Source organism: Odocoileus virginianus, unplaced genomic scaffold (genome assembly GCF_023699985.2).
Source record: "Odocoileus virginianus isolate 20LAN1187 ecotype Illinois unplaced genomic scaffold, Ovbor_1.2 Unplaced_Scaffold_2, whole genome shotgun sequence".
NCBI classification, from domain to species: Eukaryota; Metazoa; Chordata; class Mammalia; order Artiodactyla; family Cervidae; genus Odocoileus; species Odocoileus virginianus.
In genome coordinates, this window is record NW_027224264.1 from 7,257,539 (window position 1) to 7,279,697 (window position 22,159).

The following is a 22,159-nucleotide window of genomic DNA, read 5'->3' on the forward strand; positions in this document are numbered from 1 at the left end:
TTTCTGCATCTGTTGATCATGTGATTTTTATCATTCCTACTGTTAATGTGGTATATTAAGTGATTGATTTGTGACTGTTGAACCAATCTTGCATCCCTGGAATAAATCCTACTTGATCGTGGTGTATGAAGTTTGCTAATATTTTGTTGAGAATTTTTGTGTCTATATTCATCAAAGATATTGGCCTGTAATTTTATTTTCTTGCAGTATATTTGTCTGGTTTTGCTATCACAGTAGTGGAGACCTTACAGAATGAATTTAGGAGTGTTCCATTCTCTACAGTTTTTTGGAATAGTTTGAAGACAGGCATTAGCTCTTCTTTATATGTTTGGTTGAATTCCCCTGTGAAGCCATGCAGTCCTGGATTGTTTTTTGCTGGAAATTTTTATTATTATTATTATTACAAATTCAGTTTCATTAGTGGTGATCAGGCTGTTAATTATCTATTTCTTCTTAATTCAGTCTTTGCAGGTTGCATGTTTCTAAAAATTTGTCCATTTCTTCTAGGTATCCAATTTATTGGCATATAATTGTTTGTAGTACTCTGTTTAAGTTTTTTTTTTTTTGTATCTTTGTGATATTGCTTGTAATTTCTCCTCTTTCATTTCTTATTTGTTCTTTTGGGTCCTCTTTCTTCTTGGTGAGCCTATTTAGAGGTTTTCAGTTTTGTTTATGCTTTCAAAAAACAAGTCCTGGTTTCATTGATTTTTTTCTATTGTTCTTTAGTCTCTATTTCTTCTCTGATCTTTATTATTTCCTTCCTTCTGGTGACTCTCAGCTTTGTTCTTTTTCTGTTTCTTTAGACAGTAGGTTACTCTGTTTGAGATGTTTTTCTTGAGGGAAGCCTGTATCACTGTAAACTTCCCTCTTAGACCTGCATTTGCTGCTTCCCATAGATTTTTGAAAGTTGCGTTTCCATTTTCATTTGTCTTGAAGTATTTTCTGATTTCCTTTTTGATTTCTTCATTGATCCATTGGTCTTTTAATAGTGTATTGTTTAGTCTCCACCTGTTTGTGCTTTTCCCATTTTTCTTTTGTAGTTCATTCCTAGTTTTATACCATTGTAATTGGAAAAAAATGCTTAATGCAGTTTCTATTCTCTTAAATTTGTTGAGAGACTTGTTTTGTGGCCTTGTGATCTATCCTGGAGAATGTTTCCTGTACACTTGAAAAGTATGTGTTTTCTGCTGTCTGGGGATGGCATGTCCTATAAGTCAATACCTATTAAATCCAACTTGTCTGTTGTGTCATTTAAGACTATTGTTGCCTTATTGATTTTTTGTCTGGATGATATGTTCATTGATGTAAGTGCAATGTCAAAATTTCCCTACTATTGTTGTATTACTATCAGTTTCTCCTTTTAAGTCTGTTAATATTTGCTTTATATATTTAGGTTCTCCTCTATTGGGTACATATATCTAAATGAATATAATATCTTCTTGTATTGATCTATTTATCATTATATAATGCCCTTCTTTATCTTTTGTTATAGGCTTTGTTTTAAAGTCTATTTGTCTGATGTGAGTATTGCTATCCTTCCTTTCTTGTCGTTTCCGTTTGCAAGAAATATCTTTTTCTACCCTCTACTTTCAATCTGTGTGTGTCTTTAGCTCTGAAGTGAGTCTCTTGTAGAGCATATGTATGGGTCTCGTTATCTTATCCAGTCAGCTACTCTTTATCTTTTTTTTTACTGGAGTCTAGTTGATTTGCCATGTTGTGTTAGTTTCTGCTGTATGGCAAAGTGAATTAGTTATGTATAAATAAATACCCGCTCTAGATTTTTTCCCCATATAGGTCCTTACAGAGTATTGAGAAGAGTTCCCTGTGCTATTCAGTAGGCACCCTATTTGATTGGAGCATTTATTCTGTTGGCATTTAAAGTAATTATTTATAGGTATGTTGTTATTCTGTTTTATTACTTCTTTTCCAGTTGTTTTGGTGGTTATCTGTTCATTTCTTCTGTTTCTTCCCTTGTTGATTGATGATTTTCTTTAGTGGTATGGTCCTTTCTTTTTAGTTTTTTTTTATCTGGGGTAGATTTTTGATAGGTGGTTACCATCAGGTTCCTATATGTTGACCTATTACTATACCTACTTGTTTTAAACTGGTAGTCATATAAGGTCAACCGCATTCTAAAATACCTACATTTTTAAGCTTCAATTCTGCCGGGGCTTCTCCCGCCTTTTTTTTTTCGCGGCGGGAGAAGTAGATTGAAGCCAGTTCTCCTACGCTCAATGGCCATCACCACCCCACTGGGGGCAGAGTTGGTGCTCAAGGTACTGGAGCAGAAGCCCTGAGGATGAGGTCCTAGCTGATTCCGTTTCCAGTGTGTGCGTCCCCCCTGGCAGTGGCGCCTCTGCCCTAGTGGGGAGCAGCAGTGGAACAACGGGGGCTAGCAGAGGCCTGCAGGACAGGCCAGGGTAAGTGCCGAGACCGTCCTCGCAAGCTCGTCAGAGCCCCAGGCAATTTTCAGGCTGTTTCCTGGCGTGCATGCTGGTGATGGCTTCCTTCTCCCTGTTCAGAGGCAGGGATGTGCCCAAGGCAGCTTCCTTCTGTCTAAGAGGGCGGCGGCAGCCTTGGCAGCAGTGCATTGCGCTGGAGCGAGAGGAGCTGGGGCGGGCACCCGGCCAGGCCGGGGAACAGGCTGTGGCAGTTGTGGGAAACAAGCCAGCAGCCCAGGCAGTTTTCAGTCTGTTTCCTCTGCCTTGTTCCCTGAGAGTAAGCAAGTGTGTGCATGTGCTTCACGAGCAGAGTGTTGGTTTCTTGCAGCCCTCTGGTAAGTCCCAGTGGCTTTCAAACCAGCTAAGGGGATTGTCTTCCCAGAGTCATGCCCAACATGTGTCTTTAACCCATCATTCCCCAGGGAGGATCCCTGAGACTGTGAAATCCCCCTCCTCTTGTGTGTCCCTTACTCTAGGCGCTTGTCCTGGCCAGATTGCCTTTCCTCCCTTCCTACCCAACTCTGTGCATTCTTTGTTTGTAACCTTGGTTGTAGAAGAGCCATAAAGGTTCCAGGTTGTGTTCAACAAGAGTTGTTTCACGTGCAGATGTCTTTCGATGTGTTCGTGGAAGAAGGTGAACTCAGCATCCTCATGCTCTGCCATCTTGATCTCCCACCCATCTGCCCCTGACTTTCCATGAGAGACAAGATGATCATCCTCCATTTTTTCCCTTTGGACTTTCTAAGAATATTTCCATAGTAAAAGGTTGTTGTTATCATTGTTGTTTTAGTGGTGATCATATCCTCTGTCTAAGACTTCAATTTGCAACAATGTACCTATAGCTGGAGAGTTCAACTCCAAGCAAAGGACTGGTGATGAAGGTCAGGGAATAACGAGAATGTCCTGAGGTGGGTCTCTGAGGTGTTCCATTTTCACAGACCCATTTTTGTGCAGCATGTATAAATCACCTACCATTAGTTGTGAGTAAATGTGACATGAATTTAGCCATTCATCCTTTTTGCTGTTGCAGAACTTAGAGCTTCTTCCTGGGCTATGGCTTTGAGAAGGCAATGCAAACACAGATATTGCAATAAATGCAGTAGAGATAGATTTAAACATTTTAATATTCTTAAAAGAATATTTGATTTGGGTTGAGAGGGAGCTGACTTGATTTTCTTAGAGGCTCTAAAGAAGAGTGAATGTGAATGATTGGGCAAACCAGCCCATCTTTATAAGGTGGTTTTAAAATTACATTGCTTGCAGTGTTTACCATTTATTTACTTGACTTTTGCCCTTGCATGAAAAGCCGGAAAGAAATATGTCTTAATAAAGACTTAGGATACTTTGGTTTAAGAAGCTGGTGATGTGGTGAATGGGGAATTAGAACTTGGGTATTGTCTATTCCAGATTTAGGAAGTCAGGGAGGTCAGGTTATAACTAGTGAAAACTTGTTTTCAAGATTTCCTTCACTCTGAAAGTTGGGGTTTTGTATGAGAAAACCCCCAAACAATAATATTTTAGTCCCCCAATGAAAGATTGGGAAATGCAAATGTTGTATAAATGATAGATCTTTCTCTTTTTCCAACTTTGTATTCCTTGATTTAAATTCTTAAATTACACTGATGAATTAGGATTCACTTCAGAGCATGTTTAAAATTCAAAATGTGACTTGATTTTTAAATCTTTGATTTACATACTTTCAGGAACCCATTTATTATAGAAAGCAAGAACAGCTGTGTTCTCCCTCGGGGTGGTTGTTTCAGTCAAATCCTTTTAAAACATGAATTAGGAAGATTAGGATTTAATCTTTGTTTCTTCCAAGAACAAAAAAAAATCTCATTATGCAGTTAATATACCTTGTAGTCCAGAATGTGTTATCAGAAAGTACATATTGTCTACTTTGTAACCAATGGTATATTTATAACTTTTAGAGTATTTTGTAGTTACATCAGAAAACCTGAAAGATTTGCTCTTTTTATTTTTCCAAATTCACTGAATTTAGGAAACTGTAAGGTGATGAACCTATCACTGAGCTATTTGGTGAGTATTTTTGCCACAAGCTACTAGAAAGAAAAGAAACATTACCAAAAGTAGGAAGAAGTAACTTGTGGGTTAGCTATTATGTGATAGTAATCACATTGTCTTGGTAAGAAATTAAGCACCAAGTTAATCAGTGATGATGGTACTCAAGTTTTGTAGAAGATATTATAACAAAATGTTGGCATTAAAGAAACTTTTGCACTTTACAGAAGTATAAACTATTTTTTAAAGCCCATATGGGCAGCCGAAGATGTATTTATCCCATGTGAGTACTGGAGATGGGTGGAAATAACAAGTAGCTTGCCGTACCAAAGAGACTGTGGCATACATGGAAAGTTGTTTTTTAAAAATGTAAAAAGTCCAACCAAGGAGAATGGGGAAGCTTATAAATTAAGCAGGTCATGTGTAAACTGTCTTTTAGGCAGGTTGAAAAGAGAAAAATTGGTGAAATTCTTTAAAATCAGTCATATGTAAATCCATGGCTGATTGATGTCAATGTATGGCAAAAACCACAACAATATTGTAAAGTAATTAGCCTCCAACTAATAAAAATAAATGAAAAAATAAATAAAATAAAATCAGTCATAAGTTTTTAAGTTACTCAAAAGCAGGCAGTTTACTGGGTCTATTTGGTGATGATGGTACAATGAACTTGAGAGAAAAATAATGTTAATGATCTATTTGTCTAATAAAAAAGATATTAGGGGAATATGCTAATAACTATAATTTGCCTCCTGAAATTGATGACCAGGTTAAATTGTAATAAATGAACAGATAATCTAGGTGCAATTAACAAATTAAATATAGACAAGTTAGAACTATATTACATTCTTCTATATTTTGAAGGAACTCAAAGTAAAGTTTTAGATGTAGACTAATAAGGCAGTTAAGTATAAATTAGATTGACATGTATACACTGCTATTATATTTAAAATAAAATGCCCTTCCATGAAAAAGTAAAGTTACTTAGTAACATGCCCTTTGGTTTGGAAGTAAGGTTTGAAAATCCTTTTTTCTACTTGATCAGCAGTATATATTCAGCAATATGAATTTAAGGAAGGTTAAGGGTTATCCTGTGGGAGTCAAATTTGAAATAAAAATTGTACACTATTAGATAAAGGATATTTCTGAGTCAAGGAAGGACAGTGAAGTTATAAAATCTAAGTCTCACCAATACATTTGTTAACCGAAAAAGTTATGCTTGATTCAGATTTTGCTGTAGCAAAATATTGACTTATTCTGAAATTTTACTTTCAGCCATTGATGAGAGCATTACATACAGATGAAAGTTGAAAGTGTCAGTTGCTCAGTCATATATCCTACTCTATACAACCCCATGGACTATAGCCCACCAGGCTTCTCTGTCCATGGGATGTTCCAGGCAAGAATACTGAAGTAGGTAGCCATTCCCTTCTCCAGGGGATCTGCCTGACCCAGGAATTAAACCCAGACCTTCTGCGTTGCAGGCAGATTCTTTACCATCTGAGCCACACATACAGATAGGATCCCAAATAAAGAAGAAGAAGAAAAAAAAAGACTTCTTGGGTCTTTTGTGTTCTGTGCTGTTTACAGGGTGGTTTTCAAGTACAGGTGCTGTGATTGGGTTGTCCAAGTCGGAGAGTTTAAAGGTAATATTTTGCCGGTGGAATGTAAGAATTTTAATGACGCACCTACCTACAGTAGGTTAGGTATTCTCTCACTATCACTACCATTGCACTAATGTGCAAATTGTGTATAGTCAGCTGCTTTATTCTAAAAAGAGTCTGGCCCTTTGGCATGCACCAGAGACAACATTTGCTGTATGAGATTGTTTCTGATAGCAGGATCAGCTAAGCCCATTTAATGTGGGTGATCCAATAGAATATGGACTAGCTGACCGTTTGGGTTACAGTTGTTCTAACAAAGCACATGTGGAGAGTCAAGGGAATTTGTATGCTTTCTTTTAGAGAGATGTGGTATTGTCTTACGTGATTTATTTTCCTTCATTTAAAACCTCGATACAAAATGTTTGTGTTCTTCCCTTTCTTCTCTCCCTGCCCCCTCAGAATAATATAGCCGATCCAGAAGAGCTCTTCACGAAATTAGAACGTATTGGAAAAGGCTCCTTTGGAGAAGTTTTCAAAGGAATTGATAACCGTACCCAGCAAGTGGTTGCTATTAAAATCATAGACCTCGAGGAAGCCGAAGATGAAATTGAAGACATTCAGCAAGAAATAACGGTTTTGAGTCAGTGTGACAGCTCATATGTAACGAAATACTATGGATCATATTTAAAGGTAATGTGTGCACTGGATCATTTAGGTCATAAGGTACTTTCATTATGAGTATTTTTTAAAATTCTGTTTTTTGAAAGGCAATGTCTTAAATTAGAATTTGGCAGCCTTCAGGCGAAATCCAGCTCCATTAGTAGGGCCAAAATAGATTTAGATTTAGCAGCTGTATCCTGAATGCATCCAATACTCAGCTGTACCATTTTTCCACACCTGAACTTTTGGGTTGATGGAAGAGCAGAAAGGCAGCTGAGCCTTGACACATAACCTTTGTCAGGAAAGAGCTTTCTTCCTGGACTTTCACACATTATTCTTAATGGCCCGGTCTGTCTCAACCTCAGAAATGATGGCATATGTATTGTAAGTATGTCACTTGTTCCCTTGAGTTATGGTGGTTATTTACACATCTCTCCCTCCCTCTAGATTGTGAGCTTCTTGATGTCAGGGAGTTTAGTTCAACCTGTCATGGTTTTCACATCACATAGCACAGGGCATGGTACATCTTAAGCACATGATAAGTATTTATTGAAATGTAATTAAAAAGAAGAGTATCTAACCCCACCACCAAAAAAAGTTGGATTTTTAGTTTCCAGGATTATACAGTTAACAGACACCTAAAGTTCCAGCAGATGGAGGTATTCCTGCATCACAGAAAACTCTTTGGTGGCTATGACCTAAGAGTTCTTGGGTTCCAGAGTTAAGAGTCAAGATTTGTGTCTATTGAAATATAAACAATAAATAATTAGAAAAATCTAGCTTAGATTAGAGTTTAAATTATTTTAAAATTTAAAAATGTATCCCCATATTGATATTTTTCAAAGGAAGGCAGTATTAGTTAAATCTTTGATTTTCAGGGCTTACAAGAGGGAAGGGTTTTTTTTGTTTATTTGCTTGTCTATCTCTAGGCCAGAAGGATGTGGTTTTTTTTTTTTAATTTATTTTTATTAGTTGCAGGCTGATTACTTTACAGTATTGTAGTGGTTTTTGCCATACACTGACATGAATCAGCCATGGATTTACATATGTTCCCCATCCCTGATCCCCCCTCCCACCTCCCTCCCCACCCCATCCCTCTGGGTCTTCCCAGTGCACCAGCCCTGAGCACTTGTCTCATGCATCCAACCTGGACTGGCGATCTGTTTCACACGTGATAATATACATGTTTCAATGCCAATTCTCTCAGAAGGGTGTGTTTATAACCCATTAGGCTGTTGGCCTGCACAAAAGTTAATGCTAAAAAAAAGAACAAAAGTTAATGCTGTTTTTTTATCCTTTTACGTTCTGCTGATCAAATATATCCTGGGATTCTTAGTATTAATTAGTATATTAGGATATATTAGTATTAATATTAATGAGTATTAGTTAATACTCATATAGATATTCATTATTAATTTCCCTGGCTTTTTATAGAGCCTGTTTTTTTTTTGTTTTTGGCCAAGCTGTGTGGCTTGCAGGATTGTACCCCAGCCCCTGTCAGTCGAAGTGCAGAGTCCTAACCACTGAACTGCCAGGGAATTCCCAACAGAGGCTAATTTAGTCTAAGAGTATGTAAATTAGGTGACTGTGGAATTAACACATAGTAGAATGAATCACTAAATAGCAAGTCACTGTGTGTCACACTACTAGGTTATAGAGATGTAAAAGTGAACAGCTCCTGCCTTCAAGAGCTTACAATCCCATTTTGCACTACAGTGGTGTAGATTTTGTGATTGAATGCATACAAGGTACAAGGTACCATTTGCATAAATAAGCAAATGGTCACTTCTATCATTTTTTTCTCATTATGGTATGAAGGAAAGACTTACAGGAGGAAGTAATACTGCTAGTAACTCATATCCTATATGCTTTGGAGTGTTAGCCATTACTCTGTTTTACTGTATACATAATTACTTGATTCTTTGCGGTGTACTTTGCTTTCACATTCTTTCCTAAAAAGCTTATTTAGCAGGTCAGATTCCTCTTTTCAGTATCCTATGGGTGCCCTTCAGTCTCAGTAGTTTTAGGTCCCCCTTCTAATTCCCGTGGTTGTAGGCAGCCCAGGAAATTTGGTGGTGGTGGTGATGGTGTGTGCACGCGCACGCTCATTCTGGTTTACTCTTTCTGGATTGAATCCTTATAATTCCAGATCCACTCTGGAGCAAATCTGAACACTTGCTATTTTTAGGCATCTGTACCAGATAAACTACTTTTGGTAACTGACTCAAAATATTAAGTAAGCCCTATTTAAAACGTGTACTGACACGGTATTGACTTTTACTGGTTGCTTTTGCTGTGCGGTGCGGTGCTTACTCAGTCAATCGTGTCTGACTGTTTGCTTCCCCATGGATTATAGCCCACCAGACTCCTCTGTCCATGGGATTTTCCAGGCAAGAATACTGGAATGAGTTGCCATGCCTTCTCCAGGGGATCTTTCCAACCCAGAAATCGAACCTGGGTCTCCTGCATTGCAGGCGGATTTTTACCAGCTGAGCTACCAGGGAAGCCCTATTGGTTGCTTACAACCTTTATTTGTATTCAATACTCCCATGGAAAATGAATTGTAATTCTGTTTGCATTATTTATTCCTAATATTTCACATTTTAAAAAATTTCCCTCATGGTATACACATAACAGTCATCCCCCAAATACTTAATCTTTTAACAAATATAATTGATAGTTTGTTTTCTCCAAATCTTGATTGCAGAATATTTTTAGGCCAGTTGAGGATACAGAACTCTTATCCAAGATGTCTTCTTAAAGAATTAAACTGCATTATTTTTCTCTCTTTAACCGACCATTAAAGTACATTATGAGAAAGACTACTTTGAAGAACATGTTACTTCATGATAAAATTGTAGAAATTCAGATGGCTGATATTGACTATTTGTATCTGGATTATTTGTACACACACACACACATACACGCGTACTGTCTCAATATGGGCATGCGTATATACGTAGAGAGAAAAAGAAATATAATTTTATAACTCTTTAATACTGCATATTTAAATTACTTTCTTAAATCAACCCCTTGTTTATTTTCCATTTATATTAAAACATAGTGTGACTTTTCAGGCTTCCTTTTTTTAACTAAAATCGCATCAAATATAAAAGGGTTTGGCTTGGTGCAGTCAGTGTAACTCAAGGCTACATCCTCTAAGGACCATCAGAGATCTGCATCATCAATTGACTTCTGTTCTTATGGTGGCCCATCCTTGCATTTCAGATAACATAGGGGATTTTGTGGGTCAAGCTAGTTGAGTAAAGTAGTATATTGAGTTCTTCTCAGGTTGTCCTAATACAGGATATAACCAGGACCTCACTGTAAGCTGGAGGAAAAGTTATTGCATTTGAGAGAAAATTATATGCTCTCTGAAACTGTATATAGTTGTAGTGCTTTTCTTGAGACTTGCAAAAATGTACTGGGTATTCATTTTGACTGAGCTCACTGTATAACTTTGTTTTTAAAAACAAGAGTAAAAACCAGATAAACACATCAGTATGACCACAGTATTTTCCTTTAATTTTAGTTCAGTGCAGATTTTCTTGACAGACAAAGTTAGTCTTTATGAAGAGTGCTAAAATAAGCAAACCCTTCCCTTCTGATCTCATAATATTGGAAGAATCTTTTATAATCTTTAAATATTTTTCTAGTTCGATGTAAATCTTAAAATGAAGGTCACTCAGGCATTGAGTAAAATTTGAATCATGCCTTTATGTGCTGCCGAAAATTGCTTTTAGATTTCTGTTTATGTTGAGGATATATGCCCCCCTCCATATACCACAACTCCTGATATTTATTTTTTAAAAAAGAATTGAGTGATTGAAGTAAAACATTCCAGAATAGGATCTGTGCAGCTTTTTCATTATTTTTCCTGAGACTTTTGTGTGTGCTTATTTCCAATGTATGGTGAATATTTCTAGAATATTTCTGGAATTTTCTAAATTAAGTTTTTTGTGCAAGTTGAAGGAAATTGAGAGGGAAATATTTCCTCCTTTTTCAGTGTTTTTTTTTTCTCTCAAAATAAGAATTGCTTTAAATTTCCTATAATACACCTATAAGAAGCCTCATATTAGATTGCAGCAGATATTTATTTATTGGATACCTCCTCTGTGTCTTCCTCTCACTCTGCATGTTCACCCTTGTATGTCTCATCTACTTTATTCTGACAGTTTTTAAATTCCTGTCTCTGGTTTCAGCCTCTCTCCTTAGCTCCAGATAGGTGGATCTTACTTCCCTCAAATCTCCCACTTATCTGTGAGTAGGTTTATCAAGTACACTAACCCCCAAACTGGGGAGTAGCATTTAAAATGGGTCTTGAATATGGGATATGAGAATATAATCAATCTGATTTCGGTATTGACCATCTGGTGATGTCCATGTGTAGAGTCTTCTCTTGTGTTGTTGGAAGAGGGTGTTTGCTATGACCAGTGTGTTCTCTTGGCAAAACTCTATTAGCCTTTGCCCTGCTTCATTCTGTACTCCAAGGCCAAATTTGCCTGTTACTCCAGGTATTTCTTGACTTCCTACTTTTGCATTCCAATTCCCTATAATGAAAAGGACATCTTTTTTGGGTGTTAGTTCTAGAAGGTCTTGTAGGTCTTCATAGAACTGTTCAGCTTCTTCAGCATTACTGGTCAGGGCATAGACTTGGATTACTGTGATACTGAATGGTTTGCCTTGGAAATGAACAGAGATTATTCTGTTGCTTTTGAGATTGCATCCAAAGCACTTCATTTTGGACTCTTTTTGTTGACTATGATGGCTACTCCATTTCTTCTAAGGGATTCTTGCCCACAGTAGTAGATGTAATGGTCTTCTGAGTTAAATTCACCCATTCCAGTCCATTTTAGTTCACTGATTCCTAAAATGTTGACATTCACTCTTGCCATCTCCTGTTTGACCACTTCCAATTTACCTTGATTCATGGACCTAACATTCCAGGTTCCTATGCAATATTGTTCTTTACAGCATCGGACTTTACTTCCATCACCAGTCACATCCACAGCTGGGCATTGTTTTTGCTTTGGCTCCGTCTCTTCATTCTTTCTGGAGTTATTTCTCCACTGATCTCCAGTAGCATATTGGGCACCTACCGACCTGGGGAGTTCATCTTTCAGTGTCCTATCTTTTTGCCTTTTCATACTGTTCATGGGGTTCTCAAGGCAAGAATACTGAAGTGATTTGCCATTCCCATCTCACATGCTAGCAAAGTAATGCTCAAAATTGCCTCTCCAAGCCAGGCTTCAACAGTATGTGAACCATGAACTTCCAGATGTTCAAGCTGGTTTTAGAAAAGGCAGAGGAACCAGAGATCAAATTGCCAACATCTGTTGGATCATCAAAAAGTGAGAGAGTTCCAGAAAAACATCTACTTCTGCTTTATTAACTATGCCAAAGCCTTTGACTGTGTGGATCACAACAAACTCTGGAAAATTCTTAAAGAGATGGGAATACCAGACCACTTGACCTGCTTCCTGAGAAATCTGTATGCAGGTCAAGAAGCAACACTTAGAACTGGACATGAAACAACAGACTGGTTCCAAACTGGGAAAGGAGTATGTCAAGACTATATTGTCACCCTGCTTATTTAACTTATATGCAGAGTACATCATGAGAAATGCTGGGCTGGATGAAGCACAAGCTGGAATCAAGATTGCCAGGAGAAATATCAATAACCTCAGATATGCAGATGACACCACCTTATGGCAGAAAGCAAAGAACTAAAGAGCCTCTTGATGAAAGTGAAAGAGGAGAGTGAAAAAGTTGGCTTAAAACTCAACATTCAGAAAATGAAGATCATGGCATCTGGTCCCATCACTTCATGGCAAATAGATGAGGAAACAATGGAAACAGTGACAGACTATTTTTTTGGGCTCCAAAATCACTGCAGATGGTGATTACAGCCATGAAATTAAAAGATGCTTGCTCCTTGGAAGAAAAGTTATGACTAACCTAGACAGCATATTAAAAAGCAGAGACATTACTTTTCCAACAAAGGTCCATCTAGTCAAAGCTTTGGTTTTTCCAGTAGTCACATATGGATGTGAGAGTTGGACTATAAAGAAAGCTGAGTGCAGAAGAATTGATGCTTTTGAACTGTGGTGTTGGAGAAGACTCTTGAGAGTCCCTTGGACAACAAGGAGATCGCATAAATCTATCCTAAAGGAAATCAGTCCTGAATATTCATTGGAAGGACTGATGCTGAAGCTGAAACTCCAATACTTTGGTCCACCTGATGCAAAGAACTGATTCATTGGAAAAGACCCTGATGCTGGGAAAGATTGAAGGCGGGAGGAGAAGGGGATGACAGAGGATGAGATGGTTGGATGGCATCACCGACTCAATGGACATGAGTTTGAGTAGGCTCTGGGAGTTGGTGATGGACAGGGAAGCCTGGCGTGCTGCAGTCCATGGAGTTGCAAAGAGTCGGACATGACTGAGCAACTGAACTGAACTGGGATATGAGACTAGGGTATAGACAAGGCATTCTTGACTGGAAAAAAATTATTCTCAGGTGGTTAAGTTCTGGCACGGTGATCTCTACTATTCCTTGCAGTTCTATAAAATTTTATGTTCTGTCTCTTTTTTTTTACTGTAGTAGAATATGCATCACAAAAGCAATCATTTTAACCCTTTTAAATGTACAGTTCTGTGGCATTTCATAAACTCAAGTGACTGTGCAGCCATCTCTACCATTCATCTCCAGAATGCTTTCACCTTCCTCAACCGAAACTCTGTACCCGTTAATCTGTAACTCCCCATTCTCTCCTCACCATAGTCCTTGGTAACCATCATTCTAATTTCTGTCTTTGGTTTCCCTACCCTAGACTCGTCAGATCAGTGGGCTCATACAACATTTGCCCAGTGGTGACTTGTTTATCTTACTTGCATATGCTGGTTTATGTGGTCAGTGTTCTATTTGGCTATTTGCTTCATAGACCAACCTGCTTAATTCAACATATACTTGATCTATGTTCATGTATATGAACTTGATCTATGATCTCTTATCTTGAAAATACATATCATGGGTATTTTACATGTTCTTTTCTTTTAAATTTTTGTTTTTCTGTGAACAAATGAATCCCAAGGTCCACAGTAGCATTTCTGCCCCCTTTGGCCAAATGTCTGCTTTAGTGGCACACAGTGGGCTCAAAGGTCACATGGGGTGATGGAGTTGATACGCCAGATACCAGTGATTTGTTAAAACTAGACTCCAACTTCTCCCTGGTAAACAGTATAACTCTGAAGTACTTACTCTTTAGGTTTTCCACAATTTGAAACAGAGAGCCATTTCCTGACCCCTAATTTACCACCCATGTTGATGCAGGACTTTACACTTACTCTTTCCAACCCATTGCTAAAATGTGTGGGTCGTTTTATAATTAGAAAAGTGGCATTTTCCCTGCAGGGTCTTCCTATGCTTAAATGTGCCGGATATATGGTTATGGTTTAGAGCCACTTGCCTCTTTTGGATTTGTAAACCACTATGTAGATATCATCTTAGGCTTTTAAATTATTTAAGAATAGACCAAATATTTGCATTCTCAAACGCAAATATTTTTTACCAGAAATCAAAGGTAATAGTTGTAGTTCCCCAAAAGAATACAAACACAAGATCTGGGATTTTTGGTCGGGTTTGGTTTGTGATTGGTGTTTTCATTAAGACCCACTGTGGACAAGGAACGAGTAAGAGCCTGTGTGGATTAAGCATCTGTGAGTAGGCAGGAGCCCCGCCAGCTTGCCATTCCAGCTTGCCATCCCAGTCGCACTTTGCTTCAGTTCCTCTGCCTGCCTCACAGTTGTCTGAATGTCCAGACATATAACCGTCCTCCAGCGACACTTGTCTGCAGAAGTGATGGTCAGAAGGAAGCACCCAGGAAACCTATCAGACAGCTCTGGTTCCCTGCCTGTTTCGGAAGAGTCCTAGTTCCACCAAATAGCTCGCTTGCAAAGAGGAAGCATTTTCAGACCTGGAAGTTGCTTAGTCATAACGTTAATGACATTTTTAAGCTTTCTATGAATACTTTTTAGTGACGAACAGACAGTTGCTAAGTTTCTGTTTTCAGTTGGTACCAAAAAAAAAAAAAAAGCCACACATTGTTTTTAATTTGGAAAACAGGTGCTCTCATTCGTGCAGAACTGCAAAACAGATAAACATGTTTTGTAAGATCTTTTAATTTTTCTTTGAAATGTCACGTGCATGGAAAGCATTCTGAATTCATGAAGTAGAATATAGTACTTATTAGAAACAAACTGTGGCAAAAGACAAGCTTCTGAGGCTGTATGGCATTGTGAGGAACAGCTCACAGTTCTCATGTTCTGAGTGTCTAATTTCTGTACTGGAACTCTTCTGCCCTCTCACTGTTATGGGGATTTATTTTCTCTCGTTCCTACTATAGATGCCACTCTCTCTCCTAAGCTCAAGCTGGCTTGTTGTGACAGGAGAGAGCGGGTGTCAAGATGGGTGGAGGGCATTGTTCCTCTCTCTCTTGGACATCCTGTCAGCATCTTAATTTAACTGAACCTTCCCTCCTCAGTCCCTAACTCTTGGCCCCAGCCTATTTCCCCCACTACAGTGTCCCCTAAACACCCATCATCATTTTACTGGAGTCCATTCTCTGCCATCATAAAGCCCCAGCCTCACAGAGACACTTGGAAATTTTGAATGGAACTCCTACTTCCCAAGGATTTTAGAGTTTCAGGACTACCAGCAATAGCTTGAGAATCTTTATCCTGCAGCTGGGACTGTAAAGGTGAGAAATGTGTTCCCGGAATCCCAGCATGAAGCACGACGCTGAATCCATTTTCCCCCTAGAAACATTGTTATGGTATAAAAAGGAGTTTCTCTAGTGTTCTTTCAGGTATACTCTGGCTACCTTTGTGTTAAATTGTCTTTTGGAGGGGACTGCTCTAGGAAACAGGAGAAGGCAATGGCACCCCACTCCAGTACTCTTGCCTGGAAAATCCCATGGACGGAGGAGCCTGGTGGGCTGCAGTCCATGGGGTCACTAAGAGTCAGACACGACTGAGCGACTTCACTTTCACTTTTCACTTTCATGCATTGGAGAAGGAAATGGCAACCCACTCCAGTGTTCTTGCCTGGAGAATCCCAGGGACGGGGGAGCCTGGTGGGCTGCCGTCTCTGGGGTCACACAGAGTCAGACACGACTGACGTGATTTAGCAGCAGCAGCGGCAGCTCCAGGAACCTAGGCATTATTTTTATGGCAAAATGCTTGCTTTCCAAATCCCAAACATGTTTCTTAAAAAAATGGACTTTTAGAATACAATCCATTCACAGCTTGGCTATTTGCCAGTATAATAAAACCAACCATTATGCTTCCAGTCAATTCTGTGGTCCTAAAAATTTAGAGAATACCACTCATGAAATGTATGGAGAGAGGGAGATGTCTCCAGTATTTCAAACTGTAGCTGAAAGAAAATTTTCCAAATTTTGTCTGATACAGCTGAATACTGTGTGTGTACACACCTGTTTTGTAATTCAAATATCTGTGTTCTCTCTATGAGCTCCATTTCCTCTTGTACAACTTACAGTGAAGTTAATTCTACCTGGATTAATCATCATGCTTTTCAAGCTACACATTCCTTCTCTTATCCATTTACCTTGGGGGAGAGGGGTTACAGTGTTCTTACTAGTTTCTACATTTGTACAAAAAAGTGCCCATTAATCATGGCTGATAAAAGTTGTAAAGTAGATTAAAACAGAAACCAAAAGCCAAAATAAGGTACAGTATCCAGTGTCCTCAAACTCTCAAATCACATGGGAAGCACTCAGAAGCCCCATTCAAAATTTCTACAAGTCTCCATTTACCTCCTCATTAATTTCCTTTCAGTATCATCATTCAAATAATAATTTAAAGCTATGGTTTTTTCCTAACTTTTATTAAAGTTGCTAATAGTTCAACAATAAGCAACAATAATGTGTCATTCATAGTATTTAGCTATCATACATTCAACAGGTTTCAGGGAGAGTCAAGATGTAGGACTTGATATTCTTTGGAAAAATACATTGAGTTCCAAGCAACTAATTTTAAACCTACATTTTAGAACTAGTACATTAGTATGTCAGAGTGAACATTTATGCTAGTATGTTATTTGTCTCAAGTTTATAATTATTAAACTACTTCATGGTTTTCACAGGGTTCAAAATTATGGATAATAATGGAATACCTGGGTGGCGGTTCAGCGCTGGATCTTGTAAGTATCTTTAAACAATTACACACACACATCCATACTTTCACTTTTTTAATTGGAGTGAGCATTGGCTTTGGGGCAAGCTAGGTGGTTGTTTAGTTAATATGTTCACTCTATCTTCAGGACTGCTACTCTTAACGTAGATCCAGCTGTATTGCAGGTTCTGCACATTGCTGGCATTCTTAAAGTATATAAGAAATGCAAACAGCTTAATAAAACTCCCCCCAAATGAGGAATGAGTGTGTGAGAGTTGCCATCAGTTTCATGTTTTTCTTTACATGCTTATCCCTGAGAAGACTGAATGTCCTTAGATTGTTGAAGAGATATCATCCAGATAACTGTTTCTAAATGTGGTTCTTGGGTTTTGACCAAGAAGCCCTACAGACCCAGATCTCTGCAGAGTTCTCTCTGCCTCTCTATAGGTGACTTGGAAATGTGATGGCATTTTTCTCACAATGACTTGGAAATGCCACAGCCATTTTAGCAGACCAGGCTGCTAAAATCCTGCAGTGTGAGGGAAAAGTTCTAATCAATGAAGATGTGTTTGTGCACAAAATGTTATTGAGAAACACTGGTTGTTTTCCCCCACATGGTGTGATTCTATCAGTGTTGTCCCTCCCCCTTTACATTTTATTACCCCACGTGGTGTGATTCTATCAGTGTTGTCCCTCCCCCTTTACATTTTATTAATATGACATTGTATTTAAAATGCAATATGAATGACTAGAGACAACTTTGTGTAATAGAATGACTGCTGGGCTGGCCTATGGGAGTTTGAGTTTCTAGGGCTGCCTCTGTTTATGACTAAGTCTGTGACTGTAAGCCAGACACATAAATTCCTTGGGCTTTGACATCCTATAAAACAAAGAAGTTGCACTAAGTTTTCTTCCATCTTTAATATTATATGACTTTTATATAATGTCCTCTGCCTTTGAAATTGGAGTCTGCTGTTTCTAAAAATAAAATGTTTTGATGATTAAGATCACCGAGTAATGTTTTAATTCTTATTTTTTTAAAAGTAGAGATGAATTTTTCTGACTGATCAAATATTTTTTAAAGACTTTAATATTGACTGCCAGTATGTCCAAAGTTTCAAATAATCCTATGAACAGAAATGACCATAAGCGATTTTTCTTTCCTTTAGACAGCACCATATTTAAACCATTCAAAAGAAATGGTAATTAAACTTGATGGAGAGCCTTATCTTCTAGGAATTCATCTCAGCTTAATCAGTTGCTGAGTTAGGCCATCCTTCTTTATGTCTAATCTAATTCTTACATCCTAAAGCTCCATTTCATTTTTTTTTTCTTTCTCGCTCCTGTCTAGTGAGAGAACATAACTGGTGTTTCTTTGGCTAATAGTCCTTCATGCATATGGAGTCAGGTCTCATTCTCGCTATTAAATGATCTCAACTCTATTTGTCTTGTCATGTAGTTTGATTAAACAATAGTTTATTCATTCATTAGTTCCACAAGAAGCCTGACAATTGCTCTAGGAGCCTCCTCCTACTTTTTAAATATTAAGAGTCATTTCCAAATTTATCACAGTTACCTTAACTGGCCCCCCAAAATGTTTACCATGTCACTTCCCTGTTTTGTAGGCATTGGCAAGATAAGTGCACTGCCTTCATCAGAATCTCTGATAGCAACGGGAAGCATTGGACAATGGCCCAGCCCTACCTAATACAATCTGTATCCCCCAAGAGTAGTTGGGGCAATTTTATGAAACCTCTGAATGAAGTGATTGTGAGATCTTAATCTCATTCTAAGCTCTGCCTAAGTCAAAAAATAACAATTAGCATAAATTCAATGAACTTAAGATGTTCTTGGCTGTGTAGTGGCTAAAAATCAAGAGACCTAGATCCTATTCCCAGTTCTGCCATTGACTAGCTGGCTAATATTGGGCAGACTATTTAACCTGTGCCTCAAATGTTCAAATAAGAAATCAGATGAGTAATCTCTCTAGTTTTCTTTTTCTAGCCTTAACACTTAATACTATTGTGATTTAATTATAAACCTCATTGACTTGACTTTGTAGGGAGAGCAAATGATGAGAATGTACTAGTCTTCATTTAGGAGAATGCTATTGTTTGGAGGAATCTAAGAAAGGATCAGGATTAGAGGAGGGCACTGCTACCAGGGACAAGAGAAATTAAAAGGAATGCTGGGCAAAAAGTGTTCATCCCATTAAACTGGTGCCTGACTAGTGTAGTATGATTATGACCAGTAATTAAGTTCAACACTATATAGTATATGGACTTTCCCCAAAGGCTTAGCTGGTAAAGAACCAGCCTGCCAATATAGAAGATACAAGAGATACAAGTTCAATCCCTGAGTCAGGAAGATTCCCTGGTGAAGAAATAGCAACCTACTCCAGTATTCTTGCCTGGAGAATCAATCCCATGGACAGAGGAGTCTGGCAGGCTGCAGTCCATGGGGTTGCAAAGAATAAGACACGCCTTAGCAACTGAAAACAACAATATATACCTCAAGATTCCCTCCCATTCTTAAAAAAAAACTAGTTGTGTGTGAACAGACTTTGAGCATACTGTACATTATTTTATTGAATTGATTAAACCTTACTTGCTTCCAATAAAAATTGAAGTGGCTTACAACAAAAACATATATAATAAGGTTAAGAGAATAAAACATGAGCACCAGGGGAAAAAGTTGGAAACAATATGCTAACTGTAAGAGAAAGCATAGCAAAACATGCTGCATTAGGGACTGGCTGGAAGTCAAAGGAGCGTGGGAGAACACCCCCAAGCCTGCAGATGTCCCTCTCTTGAATATCCTCAGTGACAACAAAGGCAAATCAGACAACACCAGCACCCTGCCCTGGGGTAGACGTGTTAGCTATTAGAGACATGGTAACGCCTTCAGTCTTTGGAGAGAAGCTCCATTGTGCGCTCCAAGGACAGTGGACCAAGATCTTGGCATCATCTCTCCCAAGGCTGCATTGGAAATTTTTAAAAAGCAACCTTTATTCCATCTATTTACTTTCCTTCTCTTTCCAGCTCCCTTTTTTCTCCTTTTCTGATCATTATCATCATGGCTAAGGAAACATTATAACCACAAGGTTTGGGATAGTTTTCTGTCTGACATGAACAAGAAAAACCCAACTCTGCCACCACCCTACTCCCATTTCCCTGCCACGGAAATGCCCTTCCCATCCTCCTCCAGTACCCAGTTAAGTGAGAGTGCATTTAATTTTAAACTGGACCTAAGTATACCAGATAAGCTAATGTGTCTGTAGGACCACTTTTCCATTTGTTTTTACTTAAGTATATTTTTAAAATTCTATATTATTCAGACCACTTTTAGAAATCCTTCAGAATGATAGCTAGTACCTTTTATATGGACCTTGCCCTATTTTCTAAATGACTGAGAATATACCTCCTCTGGCCCTGTCAACATTATAATCAGTGATACTAAAGTACTAGTCTTAAGTAGTATTACTTGACATTTATCTTTAAGTTGTTTGGTAGTACCTCAGAATTTCATTACCAGCAATCAATAAAATAATATGCCATTTTCACCTTTAATCACTGGTGTTTAAATAGATACTTTGGGGTGGAAGTTGATACATTTGAAAGTAAATAGATAATGTTACCTAGGAAAGGCACCTACTGAACTATAAACATCCCTAAAGTATACTATATATCCAGGGCATAGTTAATATTAAATAGTGAGACCGAAGTATGGGTTCTATTTTAAGCTGTTAAATTTCAACATGAAAGTGCCCTTTATTCAGAATAAATATGGCATTCATGAAAGATGAAATACAGAAGGTGCCAAAGAGCTGTGAATCCCTCCCAGTGTGAGGCAGAGTGGGCAATATTTGATTTTCACCACCTCTTCCCTCCTTCCAGCAAACAGAACTCGACCTCAGCTCTGACTTTAGATTCCCACCCTTTCCTGTAATAACATTATACAGTCCACTGTTTGTGCTTTATGAGGTACCAGAATTTTAAAATAACCATTTATTTTAAAGAGAGATTTTCAGATATTCCATTACAAATTCTCCTGAAACTTAATCATTGCTTTCCTTGTGTTGCAGTTGAAACCACTGGCTTTAGTACAGGGATGGGGGAAGAAAGGGAAATGTGTTCCGTTTATTTGAAAAACTGTATCCCTCCATGATTTGAATTTCTTTTTACAATGAAAGTTTGAATAGTTTAATTATTATATTCCTAGCTAAAACTTAAATCTGAGTCTCCAGAAAGCCTCTGTGCTTTACAGTGTTTTTGAAATATGTAAATGTTAAGAACTGTGCTACAGCTGACCCATATGATCAGATTGGGTTGCTGCAGAAATCTTATGGACCATCTGATCTAGAACTCAGTTCAGTGTAAATATTTAATGTTTTAAACAGCAAATGCCAAAATTTAAGTAGTTGATATATTTTTCCTATCTGTCATTACTTAAGCATGTTCCTTAGATCTTTAATGTAAATATTTAAGAACCTCAAGATTTGAAGCTAATATATAGTTATATTATCTCTCAAGATTAAATCTAATCATTAAAATCTAATAATTGCAAACCCTTTTAGCCCTTTGACTTAACTCTCTTCACCCTTAAGAATTTTCTCATTGTTTAAATACTGGCTTAATAAATAGAACTGCTTCATTATATGTAAGCAATATATATTTCAAAGATAATGTTATCTTTATTTCAAAGATAATGTTAAGTTTGAACTTTATTGTTCCAAACTTTTACATGTGTATGTGTGTGTGTGTTTTCCCCCTAAGCTGCGAGCTGGTCCATTTGATGAGTTCCAGATCGCTACCATGCTAAAGGAAATTTTGAAAGGTCTGGACTACCTGCATTCTGAAAAGAAAATTCACCGAGACATAAAAGGTATACAGAAGTCTAATATGAACCTGAGAAAAATAGATGCATTCTGAGGAAGCTGAGGGTTTTGTTTGTTTGTTTCCTTTTCCCTCCTAGCTGCCAACGTCTTGCTCTCAGAGCAAGGAGATGTGAAACTTGCTGACTTTGGAGTGGCTGGCCAGCTGACGGATACACAAATTAAAAGAAATACCTTTGTGGGAACACCATTTTGGATGGCTCCTGAAGTTATCCAGCAGTCAGCTTATGACTCAAAAGTGAAGTGTTACCTATAAACTATTTTGTTTTTAATATTCTTTTACATAGCATCCTATTCTATTTAATAAACTGGCGTAATTCTTCTTCCTCTTAAGAGTATTTCTA

General features: G+C 37.9%; 1 protein-coding gene across 1 annotated transcript in view; it reads left to right on the top strand.

The window, feature by feature from the left end:
* Window positions 1-22,159, top strand: part of STK26 (serine/threonine kinase 26) — a 67,019-nt gene that overhangs the window by 37,965 nt on the left and 6,895 nt on the right. The window contains exons 3-6 of the mRNA XM_020872181.2: window positions 6,527-6,757; window positions 16,893-16,949; window positions 21,697-21,805; window positions 21,896-22,053. Of these exons, the coding sequence (XP_020727840.1) occupies window positions 6,527-6,757; window positions 16,893-16,949; window positions 21,697-21,805; window positions 21,896-22,053 (555 nt within the window). The remainder of the gene's footprint in view (window positions 1-6,526; window positions 6,758-16,892; window positions 16,950-21,696; window positions 21,806-21,895; window positions 22,054-22,159) is intronic.